This window comes from Microcaecilia unicolor, chromosome 2, assembly GCF_901765095.1.
Source record: "Microcaecilia unicolor chromosome 2, aMicUni1.1, whole genome shotgun sequence".
Taxonomy (NCBI): Eukaryota; Metazoa; Chordata; class Amphibia; order Gymnophiona; family Siphonopidae; genus Microcaecilia; species Microcaecilia unicolor.
In genome coordinates, this window is record NC_044032.1 from 642879447 (window position 1) to 642893672 (window position 14226).

The 14226-nt window shown below is 45.9% G+C and overlaps 1 protein-coding gene across 1 annotated transcript in view; it reads right to left on the minus strand.

The window, feature by feature from the left end:
* Positions 1-4110, minus strand: part of C2H4orf33 (chromosome 2 C4orf33 homolog) — a 37559-nt gene extending 33449 nt beyond the window's left edge. Inside the window, exons 1-2 of the mRNA XM_030192709.1 lie at positions 3936-4110; positions 272-332 (exon numbers count right to left, since the gene is read on the minus strand). Coding sequence (XP_030048569.1) covers positions 272-332; positions 3936-4074 — 200 coding nt within the window. The 5' untranslated portion in view covers positions 4075-4110. The remainder of the gene's footprint in view (positions 1-271; positions 333-3935) is intronic.
* Positions 4111-14226: the final 10116 nt, after the last annotated feature.

The following is a 14226-nucleotide window of genomic DNA, read 5'->3' on the forward strand; positions in this document are numbered from 1 at the left end:
AATTAGTACAACTGCCCTGAAACAAATATTTATACATTTTTATAATGAAACAAAATGAAAAATTGTGCAAATGACACAGGAAACGAAACTAGACAAAATTGTTTTGCCCTGCACATTCCTACAAATTAACAGGACTCAAACAGCAATATCATTGCACATATAAAAAGAAAATTACAAAACATCTCAGTCCTGGATTTTTAAAGTTAATACGAAAGTACAGATTCAATAAACCTCCTGAAAACTAAGAAAATAATAAACTCAAGTTACTTACGGGCAAAGTTCTACTTCCAGATACTGGGTAGTTTTACTATTCAGAAAAAATGATTCAACAACTGGAAATGAAATAAAAAGTGGTTATTATAATTATGTCAAGCAAAAAATAATATGAAAAGCAAAACAATACTTTAGCAATCTAACAAAAATATCTTTTCCTAAAGGAATTAAGAAAGAGGGCACAACCACAATAAAGTTAACTTCAAACAAGTGAGCTTCAACTGCCAGGGCCGCCCAGAGGTCGCCGTCACTCCGCCCCCCCCCCCACCGAGGTCGCTGCCGTCGCTCCCCCCTCCACCCACCCCCCTCCGTCCGCCACTGGGCCGGGCCCCCTGCATTGAAATCACAGCACCTCTCACCTCCGTGTGAAAGCACTGCAGGCAGCAGCAGATCGTCTCCCTTCGGGCCTACTTCCCTCCCTGTGTCCTGCCCTCGCGGAAGTTACGTCAGACGAGGGCGTAACACAAGGAGGGAAGGAGGCAGCCGATGACGGAGGGTGGGTGGGACTGTGGCGCTGGGCCCCCCTTGGAGGCCCAGGCCTGGGGAATTTTGTCCCCCATGCCCCCCCCCCCCCCTCTCGGCAGCTATGTCAACTGCCCAGGGCTGGTCTCAAGTACTAAACCTGAAATAACTTTACACAACTTCAAAAGGGCTTCTTTCATTGGCCCAATATAGTGAGGTGCAAAAACAATAGAAAAAAAATCACTGTTGAAAAAAAGCTATCCCACACTCTCTAAAAATTCAAAAATACACAACTTGGGAGGTCCTCTTTAGTCATATAACATTGTATCAACAAACATGGGGACCCTGTTTACTAAGCAAGTTATAGGCACATTAACGTTTTTAACGCGCACTAACCATGTATGTGCCTACAATGTCCCTATAGGCGCCTACATGGTTAGCATGCACGCTAAGTGTAAGCACGCTAAAACCACTAATGCACATTAGTAAACAGGGCCCATAGTTCCATAGCATAGATGGGCATGACCAAAAAAAAACCTTTTCAGGCAGAGTGTATTTTCATGTAATCCTCAAAATTCTCTTTCAGCCTTTTAATGCAACAAAAAGCAGCTGCAATCAAATCCTGTACCCCGACAAGGACCCCCTGTTTCATGACCTGCTTCAGGAGGACAATGTTATTGCTGATTCAGTCGCTACAAGTCAAAACAGACGAAACCAAACCAAAATTGGAAGAGCGGACAAGCAAGTTGCAATCTATGCAAGATTATGATGTCATTAAAGGGTCCTTTTACAAAACTGCGGCAAAAGGGGCCCTGTGCTGGCTCGTGCTTTGGATGCGTGCTGAGGCCCCCTTGCCACGTGGCCACTTCCGTGGTAAGGACTCCCACACAGTAACTGTGGCAGTAATTACCGCCAGAAATGGCACGCGCTGGAGGAGGGAGCTACCGCCGGGCTGCTGTGGTAGACGGCAGTATTTCCTGTATAGCGAGCAGTAAGCCCATGTTGGGCTCACCGCTGCTTCGTAAAAAGGGTCCCTAAGTGAATTTAATGAGAAAGCAGACAAGCTCCGTAAGGAATTAAAATCTAACAAATATAAGAAATTACAAAGGGATAAGAAATCAGAGGGCTATGTGTACCAGTGGATGGAGGTTGTAGATATACAAGATATTGGCAAAGCAATAAAAAAGTTAAGTTCAGTTTATCCTCTGATTCGTCCAATGGTGATGAAAACGATGAACAATCGGGGGCAGAAGCCAACAGAGGCTCCCGGAGAGACAGAGGTGCCTGGAAGAACCGGGGAACAGCAGGGAATACAGGAGTAGCCAACCGTACATCAACACGAAGGAGACAGAGGAACAATTCAATTTGTCTGGATATCAGTTAACCCAAGATGAGATATCTATACTTTCTAAAGAACTTTACTTTGTTCCTACTGGTAAACATAATGCGTTTCAATTGCAAGTTGATTTTGAGCTTTACAACTTAAGATTTATTTTGCTAATTCTGAGTTTAATAGGATAGCATACTCCAATGTATGGCAAAAACTTTCCCGGCCTCTCCCAGGACCACATGATCCCGCATTTGACATGTTTAAAAAAAAACCGTGTATTATAGGAAGTCTCTCGTTTAGAGCAAGGTCAGTTTTTTCATCCTTATACCATCACCAAACAAGAATATTTAGCATTTCAACAACTAAAATAAGAATGATTGAATATTTTGACACCCAACAAACAGGACTTAATAAGGATCTGGGTTTTCCAACTCATTATAAAACATAAGCTGTACTTCTCTGTTTATTTCTCTGTTTATTACCCTCCTCTCACCTACCAACACCAATTCTGTTAGAATATCAATGAAATGCTTTGATGTCCCCATGCATACCCCCACCCTCCCACTCTGTCAAAGTAATGCTTTGATGTTTCTCTCATATATACTATCTGCTACCTCATTTGCTTATTTCCGATCTGAGGAAGAAGGGCAACCTTCGAAAGCTAATCAAGAAATGTATTAAGTTATGTCCAATAAAAAAGGTATCATCTTATTTTCTTTTCCATGTTTTATTTTGTTTGATTTCTATTAACAACTAAAAGCCAACTGAGATATAGTAATATGCCGGGCAGATAAAGGTGGGGCTATTGTGGTGTGGGGATGGATGGAGGAGAGGGAAGAGAGAGGAAGGAGATGCATACTAACGGAGATGAGGGAAAGCGAAAACAGGAGAAAAACTGCACATAAATGGAGGGGAGAGGAGAAATTCTGGACATGGATGGAGAGGGTAGAGGAATAATGCTGGACATGGATGGAGCAGAGGGAAGAGAGAGGAAGGAGATGCATACTGATGGAGATGAGGGAAAGGGAAAAGAGGAGAAAAACTACACATGGATGGAGAAAATAGGCAAAAGCTGGATCCACTCTATACCTCCTCCAGTCAAGTCTGCGGGGAATCCAGCTTTTACCTATGGATGTAGAGCAAGAAATGAAGAAGAAAGGAGGAAAGTAAAGAAATAAATGGAAAGGAAGTCCTGGAAATGGAGTTAGGGGAACAGATAGAGAGCAACAGAATCAGAGACTGGGACCAACATGATCAGAAAAACAAAGTCACCAGACAACAAAGGTAGAAAAAAATAATTTTATTTTAATTTTAGTGTTTGGAATATTTCCAGATTGAAAATTTACATCTGCTGCCTTATTTTGCACTGGGTATACTGGAGCTTTAACAGCTTACAGAAATTATTTATAATGAAAAAAAAACCCAAGTTATTTTTCTTCTCCTATACTGGTGTAATATTTTCAATGATGCCTGTTTATATGCGCAATGGCTGGTTAAAGGGGTGTGGCTACTGTAGGGGTGGAGCCATAGTGACCCCACCCCTGGATGGGTAGGGGGCGCCTACTAATAGGCCGCAGGAGGGCGCCACAAACCCTAGCACCAGCCCTGATCCTCATTAGCTAAAGTATTTAAATTTTGAGCTGGGAAGGGGTGGAGAGTGGGGGGAGGAAAGAGGCTGAGAGAGACCTTTGTGTCCACCCACTTTGAACTGAGGCCCACCCACCCAAAATTGGCTGTCTGGCTAAACCACTGCAAGAGCCATGCATGCCCCAGCTTTGAATATCTGAATTTAAGTCAGCCTGTGGCTAGGAGAGGCTTATCAGCCGCTCACCAGCACAAGCTGAACAACAACCCCAAAATGAAGTCCTACCTTCATAGTCCCAAAGTCCATTGAAAGGTTTTCCTGGCTCACCAGGCGGTGCCAAAGGATCGTCAAAGAAGAGAGCATTCACTTCCATCAGCAGTCCTTCATCTGAGGGCTTGAACTTGATTGTCACTGGCTCATGCATAACCACATTACTGTCCCAGGTATGTTCAATCTTGTACACAAGCTATAAGAAAAGAGCATACGAACATAACCTTTCAGTGTTGTTCCACTGATGAAAAGGTGGTCCAAAGGGAAGCATATTTGAAAAGAGAAAAAAGCAATAACTGTAACAGCTTTTCAACTCCTTTATGAATTCTTGTTAACACTGTGAAACTCTCCTAGGGGTTTCGGGGAGATAAAGAATTATTTTGCTGGAATAAACTGTTTTGTTTTGGGGTTTTTTCGAGGAGGACTGAAGTCAGGGAACAGGAATTACAAGCCGATGCAGTGCAATGTGATCTCTTAGGGCCCCTCTTACCAATCTGGCTGGTGCTGGCATCAGCGCGTGTTTTTACACGTGCGCCAAGGCCCCCTTTTACCGCAGCTGGTAAAAGGGAAGTCTCGCCTTCCTGCAGGAAATGGCCGTGCGGCAAGTAAAGCACTTGCCGCGCGGCCATTTCGGGGGGGGGGGAGCCCTTACCACTATTGAGATGGCGGTAAGGGTTCCCGCATTAACCTGGCGATAGCCGGCAATGCCGCCGGGTACACTCCGGTGCTACAAAAATAAATCTTTGTAGCGCCGGAAATGACAGGGTGCTAGGGGTGGGAAGTACCGCCGAGCTGCTACAGTAGCCTGGCGATACTTCCTGTATAGCGAGCAGTAAACCCGTGTTGGGCTTACCGCCGCTTAGTAAAAGGAGCCCTTAGTGGATAACCAGGCTGTACTTAAACTAAAGGGAGCTGCAGGGGGTGGGACATGCAAATTACTTACTTCCACTGCTAGCTAAAATACTACATATTAACTATTATTTACACATATAACATCAGCCTAAGCTGAAAAAGGAGAATATATATATTGGCGTGTATATAAAGTGAGAAGACTGCAGCATGTATTTCACAGGGAAGTCAGACACTCAACCCTAAAAAAAAAAACCAGCAGGAGCACACATGGGGTCCTGGATCCAGAATCATTTGGCATTTGAGATCAAAAGAAAAGCTTTGTAAGTTTCTCCCTCTAGCTTCTTTGTTGAGACATTCCTCCGGGTTGGGGTAGTTGAACTGCAGTGTCTATTGGCTCTACCTGGCAGAATTGCAAGAAGCTGGAGCTAAATTTCTGCTAGCCATTGAGTAGGCGGTGACCTCTTGAGGTCTAGAAGTAGAAAGATGACAAAGCAGCAAACTCTCCAGGTGAGAGGAAGGAGCAGCTACAGAGGTGGAGCTCTCAGACCAGAAAATCAAGTGCCACTGATTTTCCTAGGCCTTCCAACATCTACCAGTCCAGTGGTGGAAAGGACAGTTAGCAATGGTATCTAACTAGTAATACTAGGATGGGCTTGGTACCAAAATTTTTCCGAATGGTTTGTAGAAATGTAGAGTTTAGTACCCGAGCTGGTTAAGTGCACTGTTGGTACATGCTGGAAATGTAGAATAAGTTAATTAAACTTGTAAATATTGCCAGCCAGCCTTCTTCACAGTCACATTTGCTTTTGATTTTTTCTAGGGAGAAGAAAGGGAAATACCACCTGTTAACATCTTTCTTCCCCAGTTGAAGGTATCAGGCACCAAACCACTGAGGAGCCTGAGGGGACTTCTGGCAGGTCAGTCCTGGACCCAGTGATGTTCTCAAGTGGGCGCTGGAACTGATTTACTGGATAAGTACCATCTCGTCAGTTCTGGCCTCTGTGACCATACGTTCTTGACCAACATATCTCCAAAATCAAGGAGATCTTTTAGAATATAAATAATCAAATTAATATGATCTAAAAAAAATCTAGCTGTGAGCTTCATATCCAACGTTTAAAATTTGGTGGTCATGTACTATCCAAGTAACAACTGTGAAAATCAGATAATCATTTCTAATTGATTGCTAAGGATTAAATATTAGGTGATAAGTATCTCGTCAGGATTCAACATCAACTCAGAAGTCATCTACAACTCCGTAAGTTCTTACATCCTGTAAAAATTCCTGTTTATTCTTCCCATTGACTAAGGAACTGGGGTGGGTGTGGAAGAAACATCCACAAATTCATGCTAATATTGTCCAAAGCATATGTGATGCTGGAGTAAGACTGGATCAGATGTTAAAGTTAAAGTTTTCATAAGGACTCTGCTGATACTCAAACATATACCGCAGAATAATATTGCACAATGTCTAGCTAAAACAGATGATTGGGGAAGGAGTAAATGACCACTCAACAGTGTAAGTGTGTCTAGGTCACAAAAATGTTCCTTACCATGAACATCAGTATACTTGGGTTGATGAGATCAGAGAGGGTGGATATGTTGTACCATAGACCTTCCTCCAACGTGAGCCAACAAATTGATAAGCCCACTTTGGTTTTTATTCTTTCTTCTCTGTCTTCCTGTCTCATGTCCCAGAAATGTACCAAGGCTCAAGGGAAGAACACTAGGGCCTGTGGGAGTGGGAAATAATTGGGGTTCAAGAGGACCCCAGGGGAAGATTTGGAGGCTAAGAAGATCTGAGGTGAGGTCTTATATTCCGCATGAACCGATATACTCACATCACCCCTTTCCTCAGGTCACTTCACTGGCTTCCGATCAGATACTGCATACAGTTCAAGCTTCTCTTTGTCACCTACAAATGCACTCAGTCTGCAGCCCCTCACTATCTCTCTCTACCCTCATCTCCCCTTGCGTTCCCGCCCGAAACCTCCGCTCACAGGACAAATCCCTCCTCTCAGTACCCTTCTCCACCACCGCCAACTCCAGGCTCCGCCCATTCTGCCTCGCCTCACCCTATGCTTGGAATAAACTTCCTGAGCCCTTATGCCAAGCCCCCTCCCTACCCACCATCAAATCCTTACTCAAAGGTCACCTCTTCAATGTTGCTTTCGGCACCTAACCTTTACACCTTTCAGGAAATCTAGACTGCTCCAATTTGACGACCCCTACTTGACTGACTGTACATTTGTCCTTTAGATTGTAAGCTCTTTGAGCAGGGACTGTCCTTCTATGTTAAATTGTACAGCGCTGCGTAACCCTAGTAGTGCTTTAGAAATGTTAAATGGTAGTAGTAGTAAATGATGAAATGGGAGCTACACCCCTACAGCTTGGTTGCACTGAATAGTTACCTCACATATCTAAAATTAGAAGTTAGAAGAGAGAACTTTCAAAGTAGTAAAGCCTCGACAGAGCCTGCTGCCTACAGGACCTCATTTACAGTTTTCCTCAGTAAAAGACTGAAATTCTCCACTGAACTGTGAGCTCTGGAACCAATAGGAGAAACCCCAGGGATGGGCCCCTCCCCAAAGAGGGGTGGTGGGCAAAGACGCCACTAGTGTGGGCAAGGTTCGTTGTCTGTCATTTTTGGACTGTACTGATTTCTGGTTTCTCTACATGGATGACATCAGATGTAAATATATTGTCTACCAAATAATTCAGCTGCATCAGGTACCCTGATAAACTATTTCATTTTGGAATTAGTGGAGGAGTGGCCTAGTGGTTAGGGTGGTGGACTTTGGTCCTGGGGAACTGAGTTCAATTCTCACTTCAGGCACAGGCAGCTCCTTGTGACTCTGGGCAAGTCACTTAACCCTCCATTGCCGCATTGAGCCTGCCATGAGTGGGAAAGTGCAGGGTACAAATGTAACAAAAATAAAATAGATACTATTGGAGATTCTACATGGAATGTTGCTACTATTGGAGATTCTACATGGAATGTTGCTATTCCACTAGCAACATTCCATGTAGAAGGCTGCGCAGGCTTCTGTCTCTGTGAGTCTGACGTCCTGCCCGTTGGATATTTTTTCCAACACCTTTGGTGTCACCTTCGCTGTGTTTGCCTGCTCATTTATGTATAAATGCCATTGTTTTTGACATTTTATTATGAAAGACAATATAGTAAGTTCAAATAAACATGAAGAATAAATATGAAGTCTTTCAAGGCACCTAGGCTTGTAGAGTAGCACCTCCCTGAAAAAACCATAAAAATCTCACATAATTTTATTTTTGTTACATTTGTACCCCACGCTTTCCCACTCATGGCAGGTTCAATGCGGCTTACATGGGGCAATGGAGGGTTAAATGATTTGCCTAGAGTCACAAGGAGCTGCCTGTCCCTGAAGTGGGAATTGAACTCAGTTCCTCAGGACCAAAGTCCACCACCCTAACCACTAGGCCACTCCTCCACTCTGAGCTACTCGGGAATTGTTAAAACTATGCGCGTACTTTATGTGAGAAAAATTATCCATCAATATTAGCAGGAATAAATGTGTGTGTGGATACTTTTTCTGGGATCATTTTCACAGTGAAATCCCATGTGCGCCTTTAATGTGAAAATCCTGCTGTGTCTTAGAACGAAACGCATGCGTGCATTTCACCAACGCGTATATTTCAGAGGCCAAAATGTGGCTACTCACGGCATTCTTATAATAGAAGCCTTTGGAAAACACAAAAACAGCAACACTCGCCTCTCTTACCTGTGGCTCAGGTTCATGATTCACCTCAGAAACCTTCACCCTTCCGTAGAACAAGACAGACAGAAGAATAAGTATTAATGCAAAGAGTAGAGAGCATGAGGGCTAAACAACAAATGAAACCCAATTGTTGAGAGCTGAGTTTCTTAATCATTTAATTATTTTAGCTCAAGCTTGATCTAAATAGAAGCAAATCAGACAGCCAGGCACAAACGTCTGCACATAGTCAATCCACTTCTCCCATCTAGTGGCAAAAAGCAGTAACAAAGAAGGCACTGGAGGAATATTATTTTCTCAGGACTAGATACAAGTCTGGGGTAAAAAGTGCACGAGACTAAGGGGCCGATGCACAAAGGTTGCCGTTAAATACGGCAGCTTCAGGAGAACTTACCGATTCATAATTGTCGACCGATGCACAAAGGGAATTCCATGCAAATGAGATGCACAGAAATTCTACGAGGGGAAGCGCCTAGCACACGCACAAAACAGTCGCTCGGTAAGAGTCCATGTTCTGTGCATGCCTAGGAATCGCTGCGCATGTTCTGCTGGTGGGCTAATGTGGAATGATTTTGCTATTAAAGGGAAAGAGACCTATTATACGCCCATAAAAGTCTTATGTGCTCATTTATAGAGGCTGGAAGCTGTTTTCTCACACAGGACCAGAACAAGGGACAGCACAGGGGAATTGAAGGAAACTTAATTTTCTACCTGGCTGCAATTACAATAATCATTTCACCTCGTTTCCAGGAATTACAATTTGCCCTCTCCCCTTCCCTCCTCGTTACATATTCTTGGGTCACACAAAGACAGCTCCAGACGTGACAGAAAAATTAGCTCATTAATGGGCCTTTTTACTAAGCTGTGATAAAACGGGCCCTGCGCCAGGGGCGTAGCCAGACTTTGGCGGGAGGGGGTCCAGAGCCCGAGATGAGGGGGCACATTTTAGCCTCCCCCCCCCCACCATTGCTGACCCCCACCCCCACCATGCCATTGCCGACCCCGCCGCCACCAACTTTGCCCCCCCTGGCGACGACCCTCTCGAACCCCCCTCCCACCACCAACCCACCGTCACCTACCTTTGCTAGCAGGGGACCCCAACCCCCGCCAGCCGAGGTCCTCTTCTTCTCGCAAAAGGCTTCCTTCTGTTTCTGACGTCCTGCACATACAACGTCAGAAACAGAAGGAAACCTTTTGCGAGAAGAAGAGGACCTCGGCTGGCAGGGGTTGGGGTCCCCCGCCAGCAAAGGCAGGCGACGGCTGGTTGGCGGCAGGAGGGGAGGTCGAGAGGTTCGTCGGCAGGGGGGGTCCAGGGCCAAATCTACGGGAGCCCAGGCCCCCCTGGCCCCACGTAGCTACGCCACTGCCCTGCGCTAGCAGTGGGGGCCATTTTTGCCATGCGCTGAGGCCCTTTATAGAGCAGCAGATAAAAAAGCTGAAAAGAACACATGGCCATGCGGTAAGATTGCTCTTACCATGTGGCCATGTGAGGGGCAGCACTTACCACAACCCATTGAGGTGGCGGTAAGGGCTCCCACGCTAACCCGGCAGTAACCGAGTAGTGCATGGCGCTGTCCAATTACTGCCGGGTAACCTCTTGCGAAAATATTTTTTGAATATTTCCACTAGCACCGGAAATGTCACGTGCTGGGGTGGGACTACCGCCAGCACCCACGTTGGGCTGGGGGTAGCTCCAGACTGGTGCATGGTAAGCCTGCGGTGGGCTCGCCGCCACTTAGTAAAAAGGCCCCTAAAGGTAGGCAGTCCTTTCTGTGCATTGCACGGAATGCTCCTTTTAATTCGGATGAGCTTTGTTGTAATACATTTGCATAGAGTTATCGGTAGCTGCTTCGGCAAATGGAAAAAGGGACGCAGAACCCCTTTGTGCATTAGACGCTAAATAATGTTTGCTTAAGACTGGCTATAACCGGTCTAAAGCAAATGTTGCAAGCACGGTAAGGTTTGCACATTGGCCCCTAAGTCTGTTTGAAATTGCCCAAATCTGACTGAGAAAATTAATGTTTTGAAACGTCAGAAAAGGGGAGAAAAATACTGTGCGTGCAAAAGCTTGTTCAGAAAGACACCGGATTGTTGTTGTTTTTTTCACCCAAAAGGGTAACATTTAGGAACAGATTAAAAGTTTCACTGTGCTAGTTATAGAATGATGGGTCTTTTCTCAAGATTTTTCCGTATTACTACTACTACTACTACTATTTAGCATTTCTATAGCGCTACAAGGCGTACGCAGCGCTGCACAAAAATAGAAGAAAGACAGTCCCTGCTCAAAGAGCTTACAATCAAATAGCAGCAGGAACAGCACTAGCTAGGATTCAGGGATAACTGTGGCTAGCTAACTAACAAAATAAATAATAATTATATAACCTTAATTAGTTTCTCTGTTCTTGTACTGAGTTCCCTAACTAAGGAAGGACACTCTTCATTGGATCTTGCAGTCACACAGCTCTCAGCATCTTTGTCTCTCCAAATTCATGCAATCTTCCACTCTAGTGCACCAGCATGTGAACACACAAACTGCAAGCCTAACCTTAAGCTTGGAGACCAGTTTTCCTAGTGGCTTAAAGCGAATGCTACATATCTGATTACGTATCTGATGTTGTGGTCCATCGGAAGGGCAGGCAAAAGTGCTGGCTTAAATTTGTTCAAATTTATTTATTGTCTTTTGTTAGCTTAGAAGTTACACCTGGTTGAAAGTACCCCTCATTGCTTTCAGTCCTAAAACCTAACTGACTCAAGAAGCAATGGTTAACATGCTACAGCGCTATGAAAAAGTTGTGAATGCTCTATGATGGTCTGTACTGTGATCAAAACATGATTAGATCCCGATCTAAACCCTGATAGACAAGAACGATAACTCCTTTTAATAACAGATGTGTGTACAACACACCTCACATGTCACCATTATTTCATATTCCACAAAATCATAAGCATGTTTAACTGGTTAACATGGAGGGGCATTTTCGAACGGGGACGGCCATCTCTAAGGGCGCCCAACTCTAAGGATGCTGCCGCGAAGGGGCGGGGCAATGCGTATTATCGAAACAAGATGGACGTCCATCTTTCGTCTCGATAATACGGTCGGGGACAACAAATCTTGACATTTAGGTCGACCTTAGAGATGGTCGTCCTCAGTTTTCGGAGATAATGGAAACCAAAGACGTCTATCTCAAAAACGTCCAAATCCAAGCCCTTTGGTCGTGGGAGGAGCCAGCATTTGTAGTGCACTGGTCCCCCTCACATGCCAGGACACCAGCCGGGCACCCTAGGGGGCACTGCAGTGGACTTCAGAAATTGCTCCCAGGTGCTAGCTCCCTTACCTTGGGTGCTGAGCCCCCCAACCCCCCCCCCCCCCAGGTCCGCCTGCCTGAAGTACACTGCACCCACTACAACTGCTCCAGGGACATGTATACTGCTGCGATGGACCTGAGTATGGCATTTGAGGCAAGCAAAAAAGTATTTTTAAACTTGTTATTTATTTATGGTTCATTTATATCCCACATTTTCCCACACATGCAGGCGGGAGGAGGTTAGTGAGCACTGGGGAAATAAGGGGAGGTCATCCCTGACTCGCTCCAATGGTCATCTGGTCAGTTCAGGCACCTTTTTGAGGCTTGGGCATGAAAAAAAATGGACCAAGTAAAGTCGGTCAAGTTCTTGTCAGGGACGCCCTTCTTTTTTCTATTATCAGCCGAGAACAACCATCTCCTAATCACGCCCCAGTCCCGCCTTCGCTACCCTGCCGACACCCCCCCCCCCCCCCCCCCCCCCCCCCCCCCCCGTGAACTTTGGTTGTCCCCGTGACGGAAAGCAGTCGAGGGTGTCCAAAAATCTGCTTTCGATTATGCCGATTTGGACAACCTTGCGAGAAGGATGCCCATCTCCCGATTTGTGTCAAAAGATGGGCGTCCTTCTCTTTCGAAAATAAGCATGATAGTAACATAGTAAATGACAGCAGATAAAGACCCGTACGGTCCATCCAGTCTGCCCAACAAGATAAACTCATTTTACATGGAATGTGATACTTTATATGTATACCCGAGTTTGATTTCTCCTTGCCTTTCTCAGGGCACAGACCATAAAAGTCTCCCCAGCATTTTCATATCTATTTAGTTACAATCCGGTTTTGCTTCCCAATTACCGGCGTTGCCCCCCAATCTCCACTAAGATTCCATGGATCCATTCCTTCTAAACGGGATTCCTTTGTGTTTATTCCACGCATATTTGAATCCTATCACCGTTTTCATCTCCACCAACTTCTGTGGGAGGGCATTCCACGTATCTTACAATAGAAAATGACTTAGGAAGGGGCAGTACGGGGGAGAAAAGCTAAAGTAGGAGGCTTAGGTTACAACATTTTTTTTAGTAGCTACAAAACATCAAAACCAGAAAACACATTCCAAGCCAATGGATAGACATGCAGAACTCTTGGCAACACCGCTAGCCTGAGAGAAACGCTGGGGCAGTGGCAGTGGCATTCCGAGGGGTGCTGACACCCGGGGCGGATCGCCGATGCCCCCCCCCCGGGTGCAGCGTTCCCCCCCACCCCGTGCAGTGCGACCCCCCCCCAGCGAAGGGACACCCCCCCACCCCGGTGAAAGACCCCCCCCCGGTGCACGCCGCTGGGGGGGGGGCCGCGCGCCGGTCAGCGTCGTTGGTTTCCATGCTCCCTCTGCCCCAGAACAGGTTACTTCCTGTTCCGGGGCAGAGGGAGCATGGAAACCAGCGACGCTGACCGGCGCGTGGCACCCCCCCCCCAGCGGCGTGCACCCGGGGCAGACCGCCCCTACCCCCCCCCCCCTTGGTACGCCACCGGGCAGTGGTGTGCTGGAGCTGGCTCGCATCAACTCACCAGAGCCATTTGTTATTTTTTAAAGAATTTTGGGAGCCAGTTTTTAAACTTTAACAACCAGCTCCCAAAATTTGTGATGTGGTGATTCGGGTCCCCTCCTGGCAACGTCAGGTCCAGCTGCCCTGTGGCTTGGGCATCTCACTTGCTTTCCTCCTCTCCGACCCTCACAGCAAAACAAAAAACAGCATGAAACAGTGCGCGGGGCTGTAGCCCTGCGCGTGCTGCGACGGCTCCTTTTCTCCTCCCTCTCCAGTAGAGGAGTGTGGTAGCCATGTTAGTCCACTCTTAAGGTTATCAATAGAAATCAAACAAAATAAAACATGGAAAAGAAAATAAGATGATACCTTTTTTATTGGACATAACTTAATACATTTCTTGATTAGCTTTCGAAGGTTGCCCTTCTTCCTCAGATCGGTCTGACGAAGAAGGGCAACCTTCGAAAGCTAATCAAGAAATGTATTAAGTTATGTCCAATAAAAAAGGTATCATCTTATTTTCTTTTCCATGTTTTATTTTGTTTGACTCCTCCCTCTCCAAAACAGGAAATTACATCCTGAGGGGAGAAGAAAGGAAGCTGGCCCTGTGCACAGTTTCATACTGGTTTCATTTCTTTGTTTTGCCCACCGCGAGCATGAGGGTCACCGAGGAGAGTGAGTGAGCGCAGCTCGTGGTTCCTTCAGGCCACTGCAGTACTGGCCCGGAGGAAGAAGGAAGCCAGCAGCAGCGCATGTAGGGCTGCAGCCCAAGGAGGTTAGACTGAGAACAGGAGATGCGTGAAGTCAAAAAAGTTGAATCCATGGAGGTTTGTCTCTCTTTCCCCTCCCCTGCACAGCCG